This window comes from Eptatretus burgeri, chromosome 8, assembly GCF_056783735.1.
Source record: "Eptatretus burgeri isolate ZD-2024b chromosome 8, Ebu_testis_v1, whole genome shotgun sequence".
Taxonomy (NCBI): domain Eukaryota; kingdom Metazoa; phylum Chordata; class Myxini; order Myxiniformes; family Myxinidae; genus Eptatretus; species Eptatretus burgeri.
Genome location: NC_140968.1, coordinates 26517803 through 26539196, shown reverse-complemented (window position 1 = coordinate 26539196; position 21394 = coordinate 26517803). Strand labels below are relative to the sequence as shown.

The 21394-nt window shown below is 45.7% G+C and overlaps 2 protein-coding genes across 15 annotated transcripts in view; both read right to left on the bottom strand.

The window, feature by feature from the left end:
• LOC147021375 (aurora kinase C-like) overlaps nt 1-7646 on the bottom strand; it is a 42384-nt gene extending 34738 nt beyond the window's left edge. The window contains exons 1-3 of one of the 7 annotated variants that reach the window (XM_085891272.1): nt 7469-7516; nt 4008-4074; nt 3339-3510 (exon numbers count right to left, since the gene is read on the bottom strand). Coding sequence is in view for 6 of the 7 variants with exons in the window: in XM_085891273.1 (XP_085747399.1) it covers nt 4008-4074; nt 5665-5669 (72 nt within the window). In the remaining variant the exon portion in view is untranslated. Of the gene's footprint in view, nt 1-3338; nt 3511-4007; nt 4075-5664; nt 5761-7287; nt 7309-7468 lie in introns of those variants that run through there. The other 6 variants (XM_085891270.1, XM_085891268.1, XM_085891267.1 and 3 more) reach the window with 6 other exon arrangements.
• A 5579-nt stretch (nt 7647-13225) lies between these two features.
• The window catches only part of LOC147021374 (aurora kinase C-like), a 47221-nt gene continuing 39052 nt past the window's right edge, over nt 13226-21394 (bottom strand). For all 8 annotated transcript variants that reach the window (XM_085891265.1, XM_085891261.1, XM_085891260.1 and 5 more), the window contains exon 9: nt 13226-13962. In XM_085891265.1, the coding sequence (XP_085747391.1) occupies nt 13759-13962 (204 nt within the window). In that variant the 3' untranslated portion in view covers nt 13226-13758. The remainder of the gene's footprint in view (nt 13963-21394) is intronic.

The window sequence follows — 21394 nt, the reverse complement described above, 5'->3', positions numbered from 1 at the left end:
TAGTTAACTGCCTGAAGATCACTGTACGTCGGGTGCCATTGCCTTAGAGGCATGCGGTTTTGCAGAACCGCAACAATACAAACATTAAATGGGCAAACGGGCTCAAATGCAGTGAATGAATGAATTATTATTTGAAGAAATAAACAAAACCACCTCGCCATACAGTACCAGCAGCTATGCTGCGACACACAGCATCAGTCTAAGGCTTTAGAAGCCTTGTTTCAGGTCATGTCAGGTCAGGTCAGGTACGGGAGCATGCGCCAGAGCAGTGCGTTGCTGCATCCACTTTCCGCCGATACTCCAAGGGCCTCCTTCTGGTCATTCCCCCAGGCAGATGCCTGACCCCTCCCAATGCCCTTGAGATGCTAATCAATGTGCTGCAACCACGAGGCACATGGTCAGCCCATTGGCCTCCTCCACTCACGAGGCTCCCTCTCTGATAATCTGGTGAGCAGAATCAGCGTCAGGAAAATGAGCCACATTCATCCCATACAGGTACCGACAACACGACACCCCATGATTCAGTGAATTCATGACTCCCCAGGCCCGATCCAGACGTCGATCTGGCTCACAGCCAGGAGACATGAATATCACTGCCAAGGTTAGTGAATCTCTCCGTGACTTCAATATCCTCACTACACCCAGGTATAGACAAGATGTCATTGAAAGCTTGGATCTTAGTTTTGACTCAGGAAACCCGTAATCCCAGCAGCTCAGACTCTCCTCATTCAGCACCTTGAGGGCCTCCAAAAGGATATCTAGAGTCTCCACAAAGATGACTGCATCATCTGCGAAATCACGGCAAGAGATCTTGACATTCCCAAATGATGCACTGCAGCTTGATCTCTCCAACATCCTCCCTATAATCCAGTCCATACAAGCACTGAAAAGTGTGGGGGCAAGTACACACCCCTGACAAACTCCAGTAACAACTGGAAATAAGTCAGAGATGGTACCACCACATCTCACAGCACTCTCAGTACCAGAGTAGAGTTCAGACATCAGATCGATCAGTTTTGGTGGTACCCCACGAAGACCAAGAATCCAACAGAGGGCATCCCGATTGACTGAATCAAACGCTTTACAGAGATCAACATAGGCCGCAAGCAGCCCCTGCTGAAACTCTCATGTGCGTTCGGTGAGGACCCGAAGAGCAAGGATACGGTCAATCGTTGACTTCTTTGGTCTAAATCCTGACTGCTCTGGGCACTGGTGCTCAAGCAGATGGTGGCAAACCCTATCAAGAATTATCCGAGCAAAGACCTTGCCCGGCACTGAGAGCAGCGTCACTCCTCGGTAGTTGTTGCAGTCTTGGCGATCACCCTTCCCTTTCCAGAGAGGGAAAACAAGACCCTCTTCCAGTCAGTTGGGATGATGCCAGTGTTCTTGGCAGAGCACAGAACTGCATACAATGACATGAGTACAGCATTTCTACTAGACTTGAAAAGTTCAGCATGGATGCCACAGATCCCAAGAGCTTCACCTCATTTCAACCGGTTCACTGCAGCTTATGTTTCCACAAATGAAGGTGGATCACAGTTGATTGGAGGGTCACCCCTGACACCTGATATCCGGGACGGAGGGATAGTAACACCCCTGATATCCAACTCGACAGCTGGTGGATCAGCCTGGGACAGCCACGCAAAGCAACCGGCCCTGTGGCCCTTCACTTCAAACTCCCACCACCATCTGCTCTAACTGCAGTTCACCGAGGGACGGGCTTGGAGGAACGCAATGCACAAATTCCTCTGTAAGCACGAAGATAATCACTTGACCACAGGTGAGGCTCGAACCCCTCACAGATTCCTTGCACATAGGCCTCCCTAAACAGCTCAGCTCTGCCTTTCAGCCTGGTCCTGTGACTCTGGTCAATGGTATCCAGTGTCCCTTTAGAGACAAAATTATTCTTCGCCCTATGGTGAGTTCCTCGACAACCACCGGCAACATCAAGAATGGTGGTCTTGAAGGCACTGCACAACTCTTCAGGATTCTCCAAAGCACCCAGACCCCCCAAATATACACTCGGCCTGTTCGCAAACTCCTCAGCTACCCTTTCATCCTTGAGCTTGCAAACATCCAGCCTGGGCTGGGATGGTACCATTCTCCTGGATTGAAGGTGAAACTTCAGAGTTGCTACAAGCAGCCTGTGGTCAGAATTGAGGAAGTGAGCACTCCCGTAGACCCTGCAGTTCTGGATCATCCTCAAGCGACCAACGAGCACATGGTCAATCTCCTTTGCCATATGACCAGCATTGGAATACCAAGTCCAGCGATGAGCCTGTGGGCACCGAAGCCTTGAACCAGCCACCCTAAGTCCATGACTTCTTGCAAAATCAAGGAACTTTGTGCTATTCTGGTTCACAGTCCCAGACCCATAAGGACCAACACGCGTCTCAAAACCATCCCTTTCGGTTCCAGTCAATGTATTGAAATTCCCCAAGACTCGAACAGTATCTCGCCAGGGGCACTGATCAACCACAGACTCGAGCGTGGCATACAATGCGTCCTTCAAGATGAGATCTCTCGCCTCAGTCGGAGCATAAACAGAGACAAGGGAAATGACACCTGAGGAGTGACAAATCCTTCATCTCATAATACGCTCATTGACCGGTGTTACTTCAATTGTCATTGGAGTCAGCTTTTTGGACACAGCTACAGCAACTCCTTGGGCATGGTAACCATCAGAGCGACCAGGCCAATAGTCGGTGTAACCACCCGCCATGATCTCGCCACTATCCGGTCTCCGAACCTCAGAGAGTGCTGTAACACTGATGTTTCAACGCTTGAGCTCAGATGATAGCAGAGACAGGTGATCATCCTCTCTTCGGGAAAGGACATTCCAGGCACCCACCTTAATCCTGCTGGGTGTCCATACCCATACTCCCTTGTTTCACAGACCGCAAACTGAGTCGGTTTGCTCATTTCATGCTCTTATTACATGGGGATCCACTTTGCGGTGGTGATGGATGGCCAGTGTTCCGTCATCACAAACCTTTGATGGTATGACCATGTATTCTGGCACCTGTGCTAGGAGTTATGCATTTTTGTACAATTGTGAGCTTGGGCCTTCGGGTCAAAGTGAAAGTGTATTAATTGGCAAGATTTGTTTGCATACTTTGGTCATCATATCAGGCCAAACTAAACATCCCTAGCTTTGTCATGTTTGTTCCTTTGTTTTTAACCATTTCTCCATCATCATAATTCCATACGCAGCCTGTGGCTGAAGGTTGCATCATTGCTGGGAGCACGGCTGTGCCGCTGATGCAGTGCCCTCTGATCCCAATAAACTGGAACTCATTTTGCCGACCTCGGAAGGATGGCAGTTTGAGTCGACCCACCTGTTGTTATTTAACAGCACGACAGGGGCTCAAACTCGAGACCCCAATATCTCCAGCCAACCACCATAACCATTAAGCCAACACCAGGCTTCTGCAGTTTCTCCATGAAAAGGCATCCTCAAGAAGAGATGATATCCAGTGAGACAAACACATCCACATATCAATTCTCTGACTAAAGAGGAGAGATTGGGGATGGGGAACAACACTTGTCACCACAAAGGCTTCTGGAGTATTTAGCAGTGGATGGTTCTGTGGATTACTTGTACTGTATATATATATATACTGCAAATGAAAGCGGAAGTTTCACATGAGTCTGACCCACCAGAGAGTGCAATCGGGTAACCATCAACTCCTCAACCACACCCCAATAAACCTCTTCACCCATACACCACCCCCAACAAACAAACAAACAAACATTCTCACTGACACCCCAGACCTCCTCAGTCACACGCCCACAACACCATGCCACCAAAGTTGTGGACATGCCCTTAAATAATTTGAAGAGTTTATGTCTCACCTTGTGACCGGTTCTGCTACAGGCCTGCATGGCTTTTATCTACAAGTCCTTTAACGATGCTATGCCAAGCTGAAGCTCTCAATGACCCAACTAAAGAATTAGACAAAAAGGTTTTGGAATGTAACAAGCGGATGAGCCCAAATGAAACTTACAGTTCTCGGCGGATTCGCTTCGTTCTCATTCTCAGCCATCTTGAGCTCCCGCTGGTTCCAGAAGCGCCTGTCAAGGTAAGAGAAAGATAGATTTATAAATAAACACATCACCTTGTTCGATTCCATTTTGTTTGACTGCCAGACATGCAGACAGAGTAATAAAAAAAGTATTATCTCACTCCTCTGCGTAATTGGGACAAATTCAGAGCCAAAGTCCTTCGAAGCAACAGGTTAGTTTTCCGATTCATGTTCCAATTCATTTTTCAGAATATAACATTCAATTGAAAAAAATCAAGTTGTTCCTCAATCATAAACTGGTGTTTGTAAACAGACGGACGGACGGGCATGAACCAATTGCTTAACCCCACTTTTCGCTTCACATGCATGGGGTAACTACGTCTAATAAAATATCTGTTTTCACTTGTTTCACCTAATTTTACATCCTCATTGAGATTCACACATAGACATGCAATATGTTTGTGACGTACAACATGCAGTCTTTGGAATATATTCATCAGCGAAGTGAGAGGTATGCATGGCTCGTACATTAGAATGAAGGAGGTGGTTATGAGGCGTTTGTTTGAGATGTTCAGGATAATCAAGGGTGGAGGTAAAAAATGTGCAGAAGAGTTTTGCAGCTTAATGGACAGTGACTAGACCAGGGGCTATAGCGTGAAAGTAGCGGATGGGAGAGGAGAAAGTCTTTCACTCAGAGAGTGGTGAATACATGCAAGGGTAGTGATCACGGCTGGATTGAGGGCCAGGCAACCCAGGTGATTGCCTGGCGTGCCGGGCTCAGGAGGCTTCGGGCTTGATCCTACCATGAAGATATAACAAAGAATAACAAGGAAAAAGTCATTCGCAGGAGGAGGCCATTCAGATTCTGCCCATCATGTCTGTGCAACATCAATACTAGGTTAATTTCATTAGAGGGATGGGGGTGGGGGTAGTGGGGATAATAAAAGTGGGGCAGGTACAAGGATATCATGAGGGTGTTAAAATAAAAAATAGGGGCAATACTGTTACAGGGCCGGGTATCGGTGGCGAGCGCGACCGCTCGAGGGAGCAGTAGAGTCGGCTCCACCGAACACACTGGAAATGAGGTCGTGCCTTTTGGATAAGTCCGAAAGGCACGGGTCCCTTACTGGACCATGAATGCCCAATAATTCAACCACGTGGGGTAGGGTCAATTGCCAAACTTTAATATACCTAATTACCTACGCAGACAAAGCTACCGGGGAATTCACACCCTTGACGGACCTCGAGCGGAACGAGCCGTTACTGAGCCCGAACCGTGTGTAACCCGAGCGGAGATTACCAAGGCCCGTCGAACCAAATGAACAATTTACGGCCTCGCTATTTCTCACACACCGTGCCAAGCCAATGAAAGAAACACAGAAACGAGCTGGAACATTTAACAAAAGGGATATTATTTATAATGGGGCAGGGGAGCACGCAAAAAGGCAGAGTTAACCGAATACTGAAGGAATAGCAATTTATGTACAAGCTCTTATGCAGTTTTACTTAAAATCGACTGGCTCCACAAACACACACACGTACACCCAAAAAAGAAACGGACCCGTCAGGTCTTTATTGGAGGCCTCCAGCTCGAGGAAAGGTGAGCTGGAGGTCAGAGCCTATTCTTGGACCTTCCCACCTCATGCGGTCTTCGACGATCCGGTGTGGCAGGACTCGAACCCACCATGCAATGCCGCTCCAAGCCCAGGCAGGCGATCCTCGCGGGACAGGCGCACAGGCCACAAGAGAAGACGCTCTGTTGGTGGGACCCCACGAAGGCAACGACTGGCTTCAGAAGACCACCAGACATCCGAAGACCAGAAGACAACTCTCAACAACTCTCGTTTGGCCCACATGCGCCTCTCTTATCCCACACTCACACTCCCTCATTGGGCAGAGAGAACGCTCTATGCCCATATTTGGAGCCAAGCCAGAACGAAACGCTTGTGCCCATTTTTGGGGCGAAGCCAGCACACCAACATCCAGAGGAACCCTGCCTAGCACACTGGACTCCACCCACGGACGTGCTGACACACACGCGTGCAATGGTGCCGGTGGATGATGGTGGAAGGAAGCGAAGGCAGGTGTCGTTGTTGTTGGTAATTTAAATCCAAACTATCAAAATAACTCACAGCGCACGTACAATTAATCACCCATTAAACATAGGACGGGATCCTAACTAGAAACACATACTTACTGATACAGCTGATCTATAGGACCTGGCAGTTGCGTGCAGTCAGCTTCCAAATTTGCAACAATATGTCAAAAATTCCAAATTCGCAGGCAGGGGTGAGGGGTAGCGAGTGCAGGCGGGGGGTGAGGGGGTAGTGAGCGCAGGCGGGGGTGAGGGGTAGTGAGCGCAGGCGGGGGTGAGGGGTAGTGAGCGCAGGCGGGGGTGAGGGGTAGTGAGCGCAGGCGGGGGTGAGGGGGTAGTGAGCGCAGGCGGGGGTGAGGGGGTAGTGAGCGCAGGCGGGGGTGAGGGGGTAGTGAGCGCAGGCGGGGGTGAGGGGTAGTGAGTGCAGGCGGGGGTGAGGGGTAGTGAGTGCAGGCGGGGGTGAGGGGTAGTGAATGCAGACGAGGGTGAGGGGGTAGCGATTGCAGGCAGGGGTGAGAGTAGCGAGTGCAGGCAGGGGTGAGAGAGTAGCGAGTGCAGGCAGGGGTGAGAGAGTAGCGAGTGCAGGCAGGGGCGAGAGAGTAGCGAGTGCAGGCAGGGGCGAGAGAGTAGCGAGTGCAGGCAGGGGCGAGAGAGTAGCGAGTGCAGGCAGGGGCGAGAGGGTAGTGAGGGCAGGCGGGGGCGAGGGGCAGCGAGTGCAGGCGGGGATGAGGTGTAGCGAGTGCAGGCGGGGGCGAGGGGCAGCGAGTGCAGGCGGTGGCGAGGTGTAGCGAGTGCAGGCGGGGGTGAGGTGTAGCGAGTGCAGGCGGGGGTGAGGTGAAGCGAGTGCAGGCGGAGTGAGGGGGTAGCGAGTGCAGGCGGGGTGAGGGGGTAGCGAGTACAGGCGGGGTGAGGGGGTAGCGAGCACAGCCCGGGGTGGAGGGGTAGCGAGTGCAGGCGGGGTGGAGGGGTAGCGAGTGCAGGCGGGGTGGAGGGGTAGCGAGTGCAGGCGGGGTGGAGGGGTAGCGAGTGCAGGCGGGGTGAGGGGTATAAAGTGTTCAAAGGTTGAACAAATGGAGGAAGCGCCAAAGACGACGTTTTACGTGTGGCGTCATTTCACCTATGACCGACACTGATGGTGATAAGAGTCCGTGGATTGTTTTAGAATACCTGGTAGTGTTCTCGGTATCTGGTAGTACAGGGGAGGGCGGGTAGGGGGGCATTGCAAATGATTGATCGGCTAAAAAAAAAAAAAAAATGTTTTTTTAAAAATTAAAAAAAAAAAAAAGTCCTCTTTCGTTAAAAAGAAATACGAACTCTCGTACGTCATTGATTGAACCTCACAACGTACCTTGGTGAAGGTAAGTGCTATGGAGAGAAAAACAGCAACTCACACCTTCCGCCCCCTAATTAAAGTGTTTATTTATTTATTTATTTTAGTCAGACCGTTGCGAAAAAACGTTTCACCTTCCAATTGGCTAAAATATGTGACGTTTACAAGGTTCTTCTTCGCGTGCAATGAAGGGAGGAGCTTCCCGCACAGTCCACTCAACAAATAAAACCATTATATACTCGGGAGTTCTGGCCGAGTCAGAGGAAATCTCGCGAGACCTTCCGGAGTCCAAACCAGAGCTTGATTGCATCTCGCATTTTGACAAGAACGACATAGACTAAAACGGAGAGTTAATCAGGTTTAATTACTCAGTTTCATCGTCGCCTTCGACGTGATCTCGAAACATCATGGCAGGTTTGGTGAGCCAGCGCGGTCACGTGATTTTTACGGGCCTTTGCGCCGCCATTGTTTATCCAACTCGGAGCACGTGTGGTCCTGGATCATATATTCACACATTTTTTCTGGGGAACTGATCCACAAGAGCAAAAACCAGCACATTTGACGCAGGAGGTCATTCGGCCCATCATGTCTGCGCTACATCAACAACAGATGAAACGAAAACGGCACTCAGAGTGCGTTCCCCCACCAGGCTGAACAGTTCACATTTTGTATCTCACTAATAGGCCGGATCTGCATCTGGATCTTAACCGAAATCGAATTGGCTTGTTGTTGATCCCTCCTCAACTCATACACCAAGTTTTATCATAATCCACCCATAACTTTTTGAGATATGATAGACATCCCTCTCACCCCTGCCTGCACTCGCTACTCTCTCACCCCTGCCTGCACTCGCTACTCTCTCACCCCTGCCTGCACTCGCTACTCTCTCACCCCTGCCTGCACTCGCTACTCTCTCACCCCTGCCTCACATACATACATACATACATACATACATACATACATACATACATACATATACATGCACTACCAGTCAAAAGTTTGAGAACACCCCCATTTTTCCAGTTTTTACTGAAATTTAAACAGTTCAAGTCCAGTGAATAACCTGAAATGGTACAAAGCTAAGCGGTAAACTGCCAGAGGTTAAAAAAAAAGTTTAGGTTACCAAAAAATGAAAAATAATGTGAATGTCAGAGTTGTTTAAAAAGGCCCTTTTCAGGGAAAGTGTAATGGGTTAGTAATTGCAGCTGTTCTGCAGTAATGGAAGTAAATTAAGCCTTGAAAGTTGATGCAAGCAATTCCGACAGGTGTCCCAACTTTTGTTGATTAGTTACAAACCCTCTGTCTGTATAAAAGCAGTGTTGGAACAGACTGTGTTGCTGCACCCTCTGAAGCATTATTTGGACAATATTGCACTGTGGGAAGTAGTATATTGCCATCATAATGGCGAGAAAAAGACAATTAACAAAGGAAGACAGACAGACCATTGTAACCCTTAAAAGTGTAGGTCTTTCCTTTGGAGAAATTGCAAAAAGCCAAGGTGTCAGTGAGTACAGTTTCCTACACCATCAAAAGGCACTTGGAAACTGGAGGAAAATATGACAGGAAGAAGTCTGACAGACCCAAAGCCACAACACAATCAGAAGACAAGTTTCTGAGAGTCAACAGCTTGCGTGATAGGCGGCTCACAGGACAGCAGCTTCAAGCACAGCTTAACACAGGTCGAAGTAAGGAAGTCTCAGTTTCAACTGTGAAGCGAAGACTTCGCGCTGCAGGTTTGACAGGTCGAGTGGCAGTAAGAAAGTCATTGCTAAGATGGCAAAATAAGAAAAAGTGGCTTGCCTGAGCCATGAAGCACCACCAGTGGACTACTGAAAACTGGAAGAAGGTCTTATGGACCGATGAATCAAAATTTGAAATCTTCGGTTCATCACACAAGATTTTTGTACGCCATCGAGTAGGCGAAAGGATGGTTCCTCAGTATGTGACACCAACTGTCAAACATGGAGGAGGAAGCGTGATGATCTGGGGCTCTTTTGCTGGATCCAGAGTCGGCGACTTGCACAGAGTGACTGGCACCCTGAACCAAAAGGGCCACCACAGCATTTTGCAGCGCCATGCAATACCCTCTGGTCTATGACTAGTTGGTCAGGGGTTCATCCTACAGAAAGATAACGACCCAAAACATACCTCCAGGCTATGTCAGAACTATCTTAGAAGAAAAGACCAAGAAGGTCGGCTTCAAATCATGGAATGGCCAGCACAGTCTCCAGACTTAAACCCCATCGAGCTGGTTTGGGATGAACTGGACAGAAGGGTGAAAGCAAAGCAACAACCAAATCATATGTATGTACACCACTGGTCTGGCGTAGCAAACGCTGCTCTTAGAGAGCTCGGCCTTCTTCTTCTTCTTCCAAAACCTTAATATTAGGCTCGGCTCTTTCATATACAGGATCCAGATCTCCTTAAATACTAAACACATGTACACATCCTCACATAGACGGTGCCTTTTGAGAGCGTCTATCATGAACTTTTAAATATATTCGGACATTTGCTTTAAATTTTCGAAAAGTTCACGTTGCTATTTAAAGATTATTCCATTTAATGCGTTGTAATTTCGTAAATACACTATTTATTTCGTAAATACGTAGATACACTATGACGGGTCTCGCTATTGGCTTAATCAAGGCACGTGACGAAATATCGGAAGTTGTTGTTTTTAGCCGACAAAACCTTCAGGACGTGGCTCTCGGACACATTTGTCCTTATTCCTATCAAGTGTTTTGCATGATGGAATGTTGTGCATAAAAAAATATGGTTGATACATTTCCTCATTGCCGCCTAATGGGTGTTTTACATGGATGGCATTTACCTTGACCTTTGACCAATTTTGACCAGATGTTACCCAGAAAACCAAACATGCCTACAAGTAAGCTGTGTAAGTTTCATTCTGATATCTTGGAAAAATTCCTGAGATTTGGTGATAATAAAATCACAAAAATATCCCATTTGATGATAATGGGGTGAAATTGTTGTCATGGACACAATTTTCTCTTCGCCACGTGGGACTTTTGCAATACGACCAACCAAGATTAACAGAACCTGAAAAGAAAAGAAAAATAATTAATTAATTTTTTTTTTGCGCCATCTTCGCTTCATACTGAGGCGGTGTACCAATGGGGGGCTTTTGATTATGGCTGGTGAACCTCAAGTGTTACTGCAGAATGCCTTCAGACAGGTCAAATGAGGTCAAAAGGTTTTAATGGGGTACAGAATATTGGGTCTTAAAGAGTCTAAAGTGTCCAAAGAGGGGATGTTACTCAGCCGAGGAATTCTTCCACAGAATCCTGCTCTCATGAACAGATTCATCCCATCCCATCTTCAATTATCCTACCCTTCTTCCCACCCATGGTAAACTGAATCCTGCGATGAAGCAGTTGCTCTGAAACAACTTGCCTTCTCTTCCTGGAAAGCAAATCCGACCAAAGGCAATCTTGGTGTATTCCAAAAAGCCCGCCACAAGTGTTTCCACTCTCAGGAGAGCCTGAAAACAACATCCGTCAAACCTCAAGAATGAACTTTCAAACTTGTCACCCTCCTCTAAAACCTGGTGGTGTCTTGTTAAGCCTGTCTCTAGCATATGCTTCCCCTTCCATCCCTTCCCTATCTTCAAATGGCACCACAGTCATCTCTTCTCATCAATTCTGCGTTTGCTTCCAAATTTTGTGTCCCCAACTGGTCACTTTCGGAGCCCCTCCTTCCCCGTCATAACCAACTGCTCCTGGACTCTGTCTTTTGCACCTGAGAATGTGGAGGTTCTTTCAACCCTCAACTCTGACTCTGCTACTGGACAGGACAACCTCAGCTCATGTGTCTAAAATAGCTGCTCTGCTGCTCTTGCACATCCCCTCTCTGCCATTTTTATTACCCTTCCATTTGTGCTAGGTCATCTTACATCTGCATGGAAATCTGCCAATATCAATGCACGACATAAAAATGTGCAAAAACTGATCCCCTCAAATACAGACCAATCAACTTACATCCAATTATCAGCAAGGTCATCTAATCCATCATCACAGTTGATATGAAATCCTTTCTTTTCTCAAACAACCTCATCACTGATCACAAATTTGGTTTCAGACCAGATCACTCCACCTTGGACAATGGACATGCTTCTTCCACTCACCCAACATTGGATGGAAACCCTCGATATCAGACATAATATCAGGGATGTCTCTCTGGACATACCTCATGATTTCAGTACAGTCTGGTATCCCACCTTACTCTCCAAACTTTCTGCCAATGGCATCCAAGGCCAACTCCACACATGGCTTACTGACTTCCTCTACTCTTGTAGCCAAAGTGTGGCACACAACAGAATCCTTTCATCTCCTCTTCCAGTCAAGGCTGGAGTGCCCCAAAGCAGTGTTCTGCGTCCAATCATATTCCTGATCTTCATCAATGATCTCTCTGATTCTCTGGAAAATCCTCTATTTACATGCTGATAACTCCACGGTCTGCCGTAACATCCCTCAGACAGGCAGGCAACAGCCTCTTACCTCTTTTCAGACCTTGAAAAAAAATCATAAGCTGGTCAGACACTTGGAATCTGTTTTTCAATCCTGACAAATCTCACTATCTCTCTCCAAAAGGATCATCTGGCAATCACCCCCCACTCCTACTTTCTTAACAATTTCCTTGAGGAAGTTAAGTCGTTCAAACTCCTGGGTCTCACGATCAGCTATGACCTTTCTTGGACAAACCACATTTCAAAGTTGGCCTCCAAAGCCAGCCGACTAAGCATCCTCCATTGTCCAAAGTCCTTCCTTGGCACATCTGAACTTGTAGCTACCTACAAGGCCTTCATCTGGAGCTTGATGGAGTAATGTTCTCCCCTATGAGCTGGCTCCCCTGCCTCAAATATTGCTCAGCTTGACACTTCACATCTTGCTCAGCTCAGCTTGACACCAACTAATATGATTATTGGAATCTCCCACGATGAAACTCAGTCGATGGGACCATCACCTCACCATCGCAGACAGGTAAGTGGTCTCTGTGTCTTTTACCACCACCTTTCTGGTCTTTCCATGTTTTGTCCCTTCCAGTTTTAAATTTTAACTGAACTTTGCCAGTCTTCATTTGGCTGCAAATGGGATGTCATGCAGAAGACTATGGTCGGGAGAGGAAGGAACTCAAAGCAAAAACTAGAACAGCACTCTTCAATGTCGCAACATTGATAACAACATTCCTCATGGATAGGCAGTCATACCTGTAAAAGTTTCACTTCAATCTGTTCAGCCGTTTCCCTGTCGACCAATTGATCCCAAGATGATGCTCAATTTCTCGTGCTGATCAGGAAAAGTAATCCAAGCGGCGAATTTTTGGTGGGACACCACTTCACCGATGACGTCATGGTTTACAATTATTCCCTATAGTGAGGACTTGACATGTGCCAAGTTTCAATGAGAGCAGTTTTGGAGATCTAGGTCCAAAGTTTTTCCTTTTTTTTCCCAACCTGGCTGCCACACCACGTGACCTCTGATCATGAAAACATTATACATGAGTAGTCGCACCTATGGTGGAAATTTCATGTCAAGCAGACAAGCTCTTTCAAAGAAAATCAATTGAAACAGGAATCATGGACGGATAACCTGAAAATGTAATGCCTTCGGTGACTTCATTGGCGGAGGCATAATAAACAAACTTCAGCAACTTGGACATTAAAAAGTTAAAAGTAGATTTAGACTCCATGAAAAAAAAAAAAAAAAAAAAAAAGTTGCTTCAGTGCATTCTCAAAAAACAAAAACAAAATTTGCATAGAGCTCTAGTATATTTAATTAACCAATGAAGTAAAATGGGAAACTCCATCCCATAAAATTGAAATCGATATTTAAAACAAAACAAAAACAAAAAAAAAAACCTGTTTGTACAGATCACAGAATATCATGAATGGATACAAGTATGAACTTTGAGCAACGTCGTCCCCAAACACTGTACAGTAATATTGTGCAAATGTACAGCAGACATTTTTCCCAAGGCAAAAAAGGACAGAGATATCCTCGAGAAGAATTCAAGCATTTTACACCAAAAATGCATTCTATTCAAGAAAACCGGAAATCTACAACGTGCCCACAAAGCACAACGCATCTTCAGGGAGGGATCGGGGAAACCCTTGGGTTGGAGAACGCGCATGCTCAACAAAAATGGGCAACATCGACGAGCTGGAGAGAACGCTCGTCAAACATATGACGGATCACAGATAAATCATGGATAAAGGAAGAAGTGTGACGAGGATAGAATAAACGACCTCAACACAAGTTAAACAAATTGGTTAAAGCAAGTTCAGCTCATCAATGCTTTGGTTTGTCTCCACTTTTGTTCGATGTGCCGGCAGGTACAGTGCTCGGAGGGATGACGGCTTTGGCGTTTTCCTTAATCCATGGATGGTTGAGCACTTCTTGGAGGGAAAGACGAGCCGCAGGGTTGTGTTTCAAGAGACGCGAAATCAAGTCCTTGGAACCCTCGCTCATTGACGAAGGGTAGTGTATCCGTACCTGCAAAACATTTTGTTTCGGGTTACATCTTCCTTGCATTGTCATTACACAATAAGATAAAGTTCCAGTGCAACTGGCACAACCTGGTAGTGATTACAAGCATGGTAATCCAATGATTGTGACAATAAGTCTCCACACTTTTTCTCACTCCCCCACTCAAAACAACACAGCTGGCAAGATCAAGAGTTGCTTCATCCTTCAAAAAATAAAAACGATTCACAGCACTGGAATATTGACCCAAATCCTGGAAACTATAATTATATTTATCGATCAATTGCTCTCTTTCTTTATCTATCTGTCTAAGGCAGGGGTTCTCAAAGCCTGGTTTTGCCTTGATGGTTAGGGTGGCTGGCTGAAGATCCAAGGGTCTTGAGTTCAAGCCCCTGTTTTTTTTATATTGAACATCAGGTGGGATTGACTCAGCCTACCATCCTTGCGAGGTCGGTCAAATGAGTACCAAGGGGGCATTGCATCAACGGCACAGCTGTGCCCCCAGAAAATGATGCAGCCAAACAGCCATCGGCTACATCCTAATAAATGAATAAATAAAATAAATAAGGGTTCTCAAACTTTCTTCTTCAGTCCACCTTGAGGTCTTTCAGCATTGGTCACGTACCTCCCCTCCCCTAACCCCCCAGAGCTTGAAGTGAAATTTAGCATCGGGGAAAATAAAGACAAGTGTGTAACTCGGAGCCAAACAATTTTGTTGGAAGAAAAATAAATAAATCATCCAACACCAACACGTACACTAAATACTTAGTGCAAAGGATGGGCCTGCTTTTTTGCTACCAACAAATCAATTCTTCGAACATTCTTTGAAAGGGACCTCTCATGTCATTTTGCACTGAGCGGCTGCTTTTAATGTTGTGCAATGTGGAAAATGCCTGCTCACAGAGGTAGGTAGAAGGGAACACCAGAAGGCTTTTCATGCATTCCTTTGCCAAAGCTGGGTACAACATAGCCATTGTTGACCAATAGCTTGACAACAACAAACTCTCGAAAACATCTCTGGCTGTAGACTGTAGAGTTATTGACCAGGATGACAAATTTGTCCTACAATTCATCTGGAAGGGATCGAGGATCCATCTTGAGTAGATTTTGAACGAGTTGACAATCTCAATCACAAAGGCCTGGAAAATAATAATGCAACTCCTGATTGAGGGAAAGTAGACCGGTGGTCCTGGATGAAGATACCGATCTCATCCGCTTGCTCTTCACGGAGGACCGACAGGCTGTCGGTCACGATCTCAAAGAAATCAAAGCAGCCCGCTTTGACTTTTTATTGCCATAGCTGCAGCTTCATCAGAAAAGCTCAAACTTTGTCAACGAAGTCAAGCACAGTCGCCGAAGGGCCCTTGGAGCGATTTGTTGAGTGTGTTGAGGTAAGCCAGCTTTGCGATCCACCTGTCATCTAACAGTTTTTCTTCAAACGTCTTGGATTTTCCCTTCTCACTCCTCCAATTCCCTTTATACGGGGTGAGGTCCGATGGCACCACACTTCTGCCCTGCCTTGAGGACGATAACTCCTCCACCTCCCTCTGTCTTCAGTCAAATTATAATTTTAACTCAACCTTTAGTGCCACGACTCGAGCAACCATATTACGTGGACAATCTTACCTCCGTGTGGAAAATGAGCTATTCACCATGGCCATGACACCTTCAAGTACAGTTTTATTCCTTGTGGCGAATGCATGGCGGTGAATCATGCAGCGCATCTTGCTTGCGTTGTGGTTGGCCATTTTCACCCAGCACTTGGGATTCAGAACGACATCCCAGCATTGCATCGCATAATCCCACAACATTTCCCCCATGAGAGCCCCTCTTGTTCAAATAAGTTTCATACTGCCTCAAAGATGTCTTCTTCCTTCGTCGTGAAACCCTTCCTTGAAGTACCGTGTGGAGACCAGTAACTAGAGATGTCGGTTGACTCATCAAGTGGAATCGCAAAAATGCCCAGTGGGACTTCTTTGATTTCCACAATCACTTGCTGTTGGGATGTCTACTGACAAATTGCGGATTCTTTGACGCACAGCATCATTGAACAGCGACAACGTGCTGAGCTTTTTCACAGCACTCTCTTCCAAGATGCGATAAACAATATCCAACGAACAATATCCTTACAGTATGGCAGTACCAGAGTGTCGGCGATTGTGTGCGGCTCTATTGTTGTCCAACTCTCATAGCAACCACATAACTAAACTCAAAAAGTTTTCTTTATTTTTCAGGTCTGGTGGCTTAATGCAAAAAGAAAATGGCGACTCCACAGGAGAAATCTCTGTGCGTTGAATGGTTGAGACGAGATTCGACACGCAAGTTCAGCGTAATTTCCATTAAAAAAATTATGAAAGGAATCTGCCATCGCGAAATAGTATCAGAGAGTAGTAGAAGAAGTTTAAGGAGACTGGAAGTTGGCAGAAACAGAAAAGTAACGGTCGACCAAGCACGAGTGCAGCAGACTTTGAATGAGTGAGTGAATCATTTCAACAAAGTCTGAGAAAATCAATTTGACGAGCATCCAGAGAACCGGGACTCCCAACCACCACTGCACACAGGATTTTGCATAAAAGACTGAAGCTTCATGCCGAAAAGGTGCAAATTCTGCAGGAACTCAAAACAAATGACGGACCCAAACGCAAGGCGTTTGCATTGATGTCATTCACGCGACAAACTGAGTTCATATTCAAGTGTATTGATGGTGTGCACAAAACTTTGAGAGTTTCTGCATCACATAAACCAAAGGGTATCGTTATATCATTTGTGATTCTAAATATATTAACAACCAGAATTGTCCGAGTGTTTGTGTAACACGCTGTACTGTACAGAGTTGCTCGCAGCCCGCTTGTCTGTTTGTTTGTTTGTTTGTTTGTTTGTGTGGTCACGGTCGGCCTATTCCGAGAGGATTCAATTTTTGTGTTTAGATTTACCCTTCATAACATGAGCAACAAACACTCCATGCCACGAACAAATTCTTTGAAAATCTGACATACCTTATCCTCGCCCATATAAATTTGTGTTACTTTCTTAATTAAAAAATATATATATATATATTTTGTTGACCTGCCGTGTACCCCCTAAAATTCTCTCACGTACCCAAGTTTGAGAACCGTTAGTCTAAGGAGAGATGAATTCTTGCAGAAAGTTTTCTGTAAGGCTCACTTGGCTGAACCTGGATGGGTTTGAGGGTAGTGGAGTAACAGTTGAACACCTGAGTCCTATTCCAGGTTCCTCCTGACGACTCCATCTTTGCTCTTTACTTCTTCGGATTCCTTCGCGTTCCGACGCGCTGCTCCGGCACATGCTCCCATATCTGACCTGACCTGTTCCTTCTAATGACTCCAATGCAGTATCTGGTATTTTTCCTTGAAAGTTACACCAAATAAGTTCCGAAAAAAATAATCGCAGAAACCTGACCGGTTGTCACGCATGGTGTCGTCGATTCATCGCGAAAGCGAGCCTCCTGCCCATGCCGGATGTTTGTCAAGTCAATACGACACCTTTCAACCGTCCCGCTAAATTGGGGCCCTTTGAGCCTGCTATCGTCACAAGGGCAAAATGTGTAATTGAAATTATTTTTAACACATTTTTCAGCAAACAAGAGTCAAACTGAGGGCAATTGAAAAATGGTTAAGAAATAATTGTTGTGTTCCCAGATGAAACTCGGACTCATAAAAATATGGGAAATATGCGAAATATCTGTGGATGAGAGGGGTTGGATTCCTACCATTTCCTGTTAATACCAGTGTGCGGCTACAGTAAATAAGGAGAGTACGAAGGCCTGTTGACTGGCGGCCTACCCAAGAGTGTCGGCACCCATCACTTTGCTGAGCTAGACACAGATGGAAGTGGGAAGAAAACTCCCGTCTTGGAAGCACCGAAATCCTGAAGTATTCCCGTGGAATGATTGGAATGTTGAAGATAAACCACTGCAAGTTAAACACACTCTTAATAATTTCAAGGCAGGAAAGGAAAAAAGCAAAAAATATCTGATTAACTTGCTGAAGAATGAGTGCACTTTCACAATGCTTCGCTGCCGGTTGTGTCAATCAATACCAATGACAGATCGCTCTCATGCTCTGCCGATGGTGACGGTGAGGAATCGTTGCTACATTTCCATGACTTTCCAGGAGCTGAAGTTGATTTGGAGCAGCCCACAAATCCCCAGATGGTTCGAGGTCAGAAAATTAGCCATATTCCTTTTATCATTGTATGTGGTAACCTTCCTTTCTACAATTAACGTAGGCCTTTTGTACTTCTGCATTTTTGAGTTCTTTTTGGAGCTCGGTGAGCCATATAAGCTAACAGAATTGATGATAAATGGTTTTGATGAAAGATCTTGAAGCCAAAGTCACATAATACATTTTGGCTAAAATATTAATTGTTAGCTCGCCCAGGTGCTATATTATGTCCCCGATGATCATTGTTACTAAGGTTTTCTGCACACGTACGGCGATCTCCTTATTTGTCGTAGCTAGGTCAGAGAGACAACTGGGTTTGGCTCTTCAAAGATGCACCAGTTCACAAGGCCTGATGCATGCAATGCACAAAAAAAGGTTCAACAACATCGGAAGTACGGGGGAAGTGCACAGACGATAAGGATATCTCCGGGATAAGGATTGTTACCTTAAATGGCTCACAAAGCTCTAAAAGGTCAAAAATACTTGGAAAAGTTCTCGAGAGAAAGGGCTGTGTGTGTCTGTACAACGAAAGAATTGGAGAACTTTCTCAGTTCACCGAACGGGCACCTGCTCATGTTGCAAACTCCCGACCACGTGGGTTGTTGGAAGGCCTGATAGTGCGGTGCCTAAACAATTTTACCGTTACACGCCGGATAAAAGTGTAATTTTTTTCACATAGAAAATAGGCGGTGTACTAATGAATTCTGGCCGAGGAGCCATCTAATTAATTCGCTCGTTCGTTAATTAGCGCCAATATAATATTTGGGTGTGGCGTTACCGGCCATGCCCTTCCAATGCTCCTGCTCCTAATCACGGCGGAGGACTGTAGTTTCCTCGAACAATGATCGTCAAAATGGCGTCCACAGAGTGCTTTGGACCGTCGATTTTCAAGGCAGTCCGATGAATTTTGTCCGCTGAAACCCATCAAAGGCAATAATGGAAGGCAACGTCGATCAGGAAAGCTAAAAGGCAAGTTTATGATGGAAAACCCAGGATATACTCATAGACTGGGATAAAAATATGTTGTGAAAGTCGGTTCCATTATTGAAAAAAAAATGCATGGTCATGGACAAAAAATAAAATAAAAATTAAAAAAATCAATGGAGCGCAAGACCTACCAAGGCTAGTAGGCCTACCTAGTAGTACTATTTTGGACCAGTTTGCATGGTAAGGGAATCAAATCTGCATTCCTTGATAAATAGTTTGGCTATCTTAACAGGTAGGTAGGTAGGTAGGTAGGTAGGTAGATAGGTAGATAGGTGGTTGGTTGTCCAATCCAAGATGCACCAGACCAGGTGACGTGGCATATCGATGTCGATGATGGGAGTTGGATTAAGGATACCTAGCTTAGAACTTTACTGATCTGACGCAGAAATGTACCAATTTCCATTAAAAAAAAAAAAAAACTTCCCTTTTGGAGAAACGGCTTCAGAAGTTCCACAGTAAATATTTTGGATGTCTCACATTGAAACTGCATTATAGAATTTTATTTTTTTTAACTGAAGCTTCTGAATCATTTTCGATGAAGACCAAGGTAAAATATAACACGTATGCCTGCATCTGGATTCTTCAAGGAAAACCCCTAACTAGGATAAGTTGATTTTCAGATGTAAGCAGAATGCATCTTGGACAGAGCTGATACCAACAAGCCTAGACAGCTGAACATCATCGTAAAGAATATGAATCTTGTATATTGATGGGCAAGCCCAGGTTTATTGGACCCTTTTTCATCAAATTTTAAACGTCATTCCGTCGTAAAAAAAAAAGGGTAAACAAACAATGTTCCCGAGCATTAACGAGAGGGCCATGAATCATTCATGCTGTAAACAATCGAAAAGAAACCACGCAAATTGGTGCCATTACGCCAATAGGTACCGTGATGGCAGTGCCTAACGTGCTAGCTGATTCGGATAAGCTAATCTACCCTATTTTACCATCATCACTGAACACTATTCAGAATATTCTGGGGATACTATGCATTTTTTTTTATCAATTTCAGGAGCAGGATGCAGTTGAAACAGAGCTGGACTGGAGTAAATGCGTCATATGCCAAATCTCGACGTCGGATCCACTGAAATGTCCCCCCTCCCCCAACTGCCCAGTTGCAGGTACTGAAAGTGTTGAGGAGACATATCGGAAATTCCTGGAAAATGTGACGCAGTTCAGGGAGATCGGAAGCATGCCCTGCAATGTTCCATTTGGTAAAAACGATCTCGCCCGTTTCTGTGACAACAGTGCGTCCTGGTACAAATCGCGTTATCTCAAGTTCAACGACGCAAAACTACAACGGGCACGGAAACGTTCCATGGAACGAGACAATGTGAATGCAGTTCCTTCGGCAGTAGACAGGTCGAAATGGCATTGCATCGGACCCGAAATGTGCCTATTTTGCCTCACCGGTGGCAATCTACATAGCTTCTGCACGTTTGATGCAGACCGTAAGGTGAGGAAGATGGTGACAGAATTGGAAGACGGAACACTGATGTCACGGGTGGCCGGTGGCGATTCGATCGCCATTGAAGCGAAATATCACACGTCCTGCCTCGTCAATCTGAACAACCGTTATCGTTCTCATCTGAGAAATAAGAATACGATCGTCGATAGCGATGAGAAAATGAATGAAAGTCGCGCTTTCGTCGAGCTGGTTGAACACATCGACAGTAGCTCTTGCGGAGGAGGAATACCCGTCTTAAAGTTATCCGAGCTTCATGCCTTATACACCGGATGTCTCACCAGCTTGGGTATCTCAAAGTCCGTGAACAAAACTAGGCTGAAGGAGAGGATATTAGAACATTTCCCTGAGTGTGCAGCTCAGTTCGATGGACGAAACACACGTTTTGATCTTTGATCAATGTTTGAGGATCTTGCTGCGAGACGCTGTAAAAGACCGTGACTACAGTGATGATGCCCTCTCATCCTGGCCAAAGCAGCGAAGATAATTCGTAAGGATATATTTGCTCACCAACAGTTCAAATTCACTGGTACCTTTCCTTCCGACTGTCAAAGCGAATTAGTCCCATCCAGCCTGCTATCACTGGTTTCGTTGATACTTAACGGCCCAGACATCGAGAGACGGGGTCAGGAATCCCAGGCCTGCTTGACGATTACTCAGTTAATAGATTTCAATGCGAAGAAAACATGCGTTGAGACTACAAAGTCGAGACACAACCCGGATCGCGAGCCTCCTCTTCCCATTTACATCGGGCTGGATGTTCACTCTCGAACCAGGAGCAAGGCGCTGATCAGTGAACTCAATC